Here is a 2610-nt window from a genome sequence, read left to right on the forward strand (position 1 = left end):
GGGCACGTAAGGGGGAGCACAAACCTTACTTACAATGCCACCCACCAATGTAGGCAATATAGATACACCCTACAGGTAAAACGAGCCAGTTTAATGATATAGATATAACACACACACACACACACACACACGCACGCACGCGCGAACGCGCGTATCTCACAGGTTTAAATCAATTAAAAGACCTGCAAAGGTACACTGGTACAGACACCCAGTTTCTCTAGTATGGTCAACAGGAGCCGCACCCTGTCCCATTTAGCCTCACAGTGGGGTGTCATAGGAATGAAGAGGTAAAATATACTCTCACCTTCAGAGTCAGGTAGACTGCTAGGTAGGAAATGAGGGTACTGTAGACACATGACCTCAACCCTAGGCACTGGGACGGGGGAGCTAGAGTCCCATAGATCCCCTGTGTCATCTAGTGACATATGAGCGATAAAGGTGTGTGACACTAGGTTTGGCAACACCTTGCCATCCTGAGAATACTGCCCTTAGAGTTGTGGCTGGGTGGATAAAGACCCGTCATTTCAGTGTTTGACGGTATGGCTTCGAGTTTATCGTCCCATGGAATTGCAAGTTGTCATTGCCACAGTCCCAATGTTTTTTTTCCTGTGAGTAGTTTCATAAATGTCCTTTGGTACTAAGGTTCGTGGTGGAAACTTGGTCATTTAGAAAATGGTTGGTTTGTTTTAGCGACGTTTATGTGGAGGAACATGACTGGCTGTTCTGAGGGTCCTGTCTTATTTCAAGGACACACATAACCCTCCTGCCACTCAGGGAGAAACAATTATCATTAGGACATATGTACCGCTTATTTGGGAGCACACAGAAGGCTACCCTTTACCAATCCCTTACCCAGGAAAATTTGCCCAAGATCACAGACGTACCGTTTTAAAAAAAGAGGAACAGGAAACCACTGCTAATTGGATGCAGAAATAATGAACATAGAACACGTCTGTTTTTTTTTGCAACAGACACCTTGGGGAGACTTTTAACGTTGAGCTGGGGGTTTAAGGTATCCTGTCCAATATGTATACATGTTACATTTCTATGCTATTCATTTTATGTAAGAGAACAACTTTTACAAATTCTTTTTAAAAACAGTGACAAAAATGTGAAATGCAAATGTTGAAAGGTTGGAAAAATTTATTTTTCTATAGCTAAAACAACAATAAATTAAAACAAAAAAAGGTATCCTGACACGAACTCCACAGGAGCTTCTAGGACTAGACACCTGGTATGGTTTTCAACCAATAATGTCCATGAAAAGCTCCATGTCTGTGCCAGTCTGCTGAGCCATCTTGTCTGCTTTGCAATAAACACTCTTGTTTTCACCCAGTAGATCTCTTGTTGTGGACTCGATGGAATATCAGAACCACACCACTGCCAGAGAATTCTTTCTCCTGGGTCTCTCCAACCTTCCAGATCTGCAGGCCCTCTACTTCTTTATCTTCCTGATTATCTACCTGACCACCCTGTCTGGAAACAGCCTCCTCCTCCTGCTAGTAGTGACTGATGGGCAGCTTCACACACCCATGTACTTCTTCCTCAGCAACCTGTCTTTCATAGACATCTGCTTTTCATCCACGGTGGCTCCCAAGCTCCTGGAGAACACCCTTGGGAAGAATCGGAGGATCTCCTTCCTGGGCTGTGCCGCCCAAATGTACTTCTCTCTGGCTCTCGGGGCAGCAGAGTGCATAACCTTGGCTATCATGGCCTGGGACCGCTATGTGGCCATCTGCAACCCCCTGCGTTATGCCACCATTGTGAGTGGGAGACTGTGCCTTTGGTTCGCAGGCAGCGCATGGGCCATTGGCTTTCTGAACTCGGTCCTCCATGCTTATCTCACCTTTCGGCTGCCCTACTGCAGGTCCAACCACTTGGATCACTACCTGTGTGAAATGCCAGCACTGTTCCCGCTCTCCTGCAAAGACACAACCATCAACGAAATCATGGTATACATCACAGGCGGCATCATTGCACTCTTCTCCTTCCTTCTAACTCTGGTCTCCTATGTCCACATTGTGAATACTGTGCTAAGGATCCGCTCTGCCCGGGGGCGGAGCAAAGCCTTCTCCACATGCGGCTCCCACCTGACTGTGGTCAGCATGTATTACGGGACCATCATTTTCATGTACCTGCGGCCACGGTCCAGCTACTCCCCAGGGAGGGACAAGGTCCTCTCTGTTCTTTACACTGTAGTCACACCAATGCTGAACCCAATTATTTACAGCATGCGTAACAACGAAGTGAAAGGGGCGTTGAGGCGCGCATTGGGGCGGAAAAGGAAGTCTTTCCGAATGTAAAGAAAGGGCTCCATAGAAACGTGGTGATTGTCACATGGTCCAACATTCGAGAACAGCTTAGAGGGAGATTTTGCACGAGGAAATGGGGGGGTTGTTTTCCCCCATTAACTGCCATGGCAGGAAAGTACATTCCAAGCAGGGGAAAGTAAAATAACATTGAACACTAAAGTATCAACAATTTGGGTGGAAAATCTGGATTCTCCCAAAAAGCTAGCGAGAACAGATTGTTAGGTCTGGGATCTGAGTTTGAATATCCAGCTTGCTGCAAACAACGTGATGGCAGGAATACTGTGTGCGAACACCTAAA

General features: G+C 46.5%; 1 protein-coding gene across 1 annotated transcript; it reads left to right on the plus strand.

Annotated features, from left to right (window-relative positions):
* Window positions 1-1358: 1358 nt before the first annotated feature.
* LOC138513468 (olfactory receptor 5AR1-like) lies at window positions 1359-2303 on the plus strand. Its single transcript, XM_069628379.1, has one exon. The coding sequence runs from the start codon at window positions 1359-1361 to the stop codon at window positions 2301-2303; it is 945 nt and encodes a 314-aa protein (XP_069484480.1).
* Window positions 2304-2610: the final 307 nt, after the last annotated feature.

This window comes from Ambystoma mexicanum, chromosome 1p (assembly GCF_040938575.1).
Source record: "Ambystoma mexicanum isolate Mex_15411 chromosome 1p, UKY_AmexF1_1, whole genome shotgun sequence".
Taxonomy (NCBI): domain Eukaryota; kingdom Metazoa; phylum Chordata; class Amphibia; order Caudata; family Ambystomatidae; genus Ambystoma; species Ambystoma mexicanum.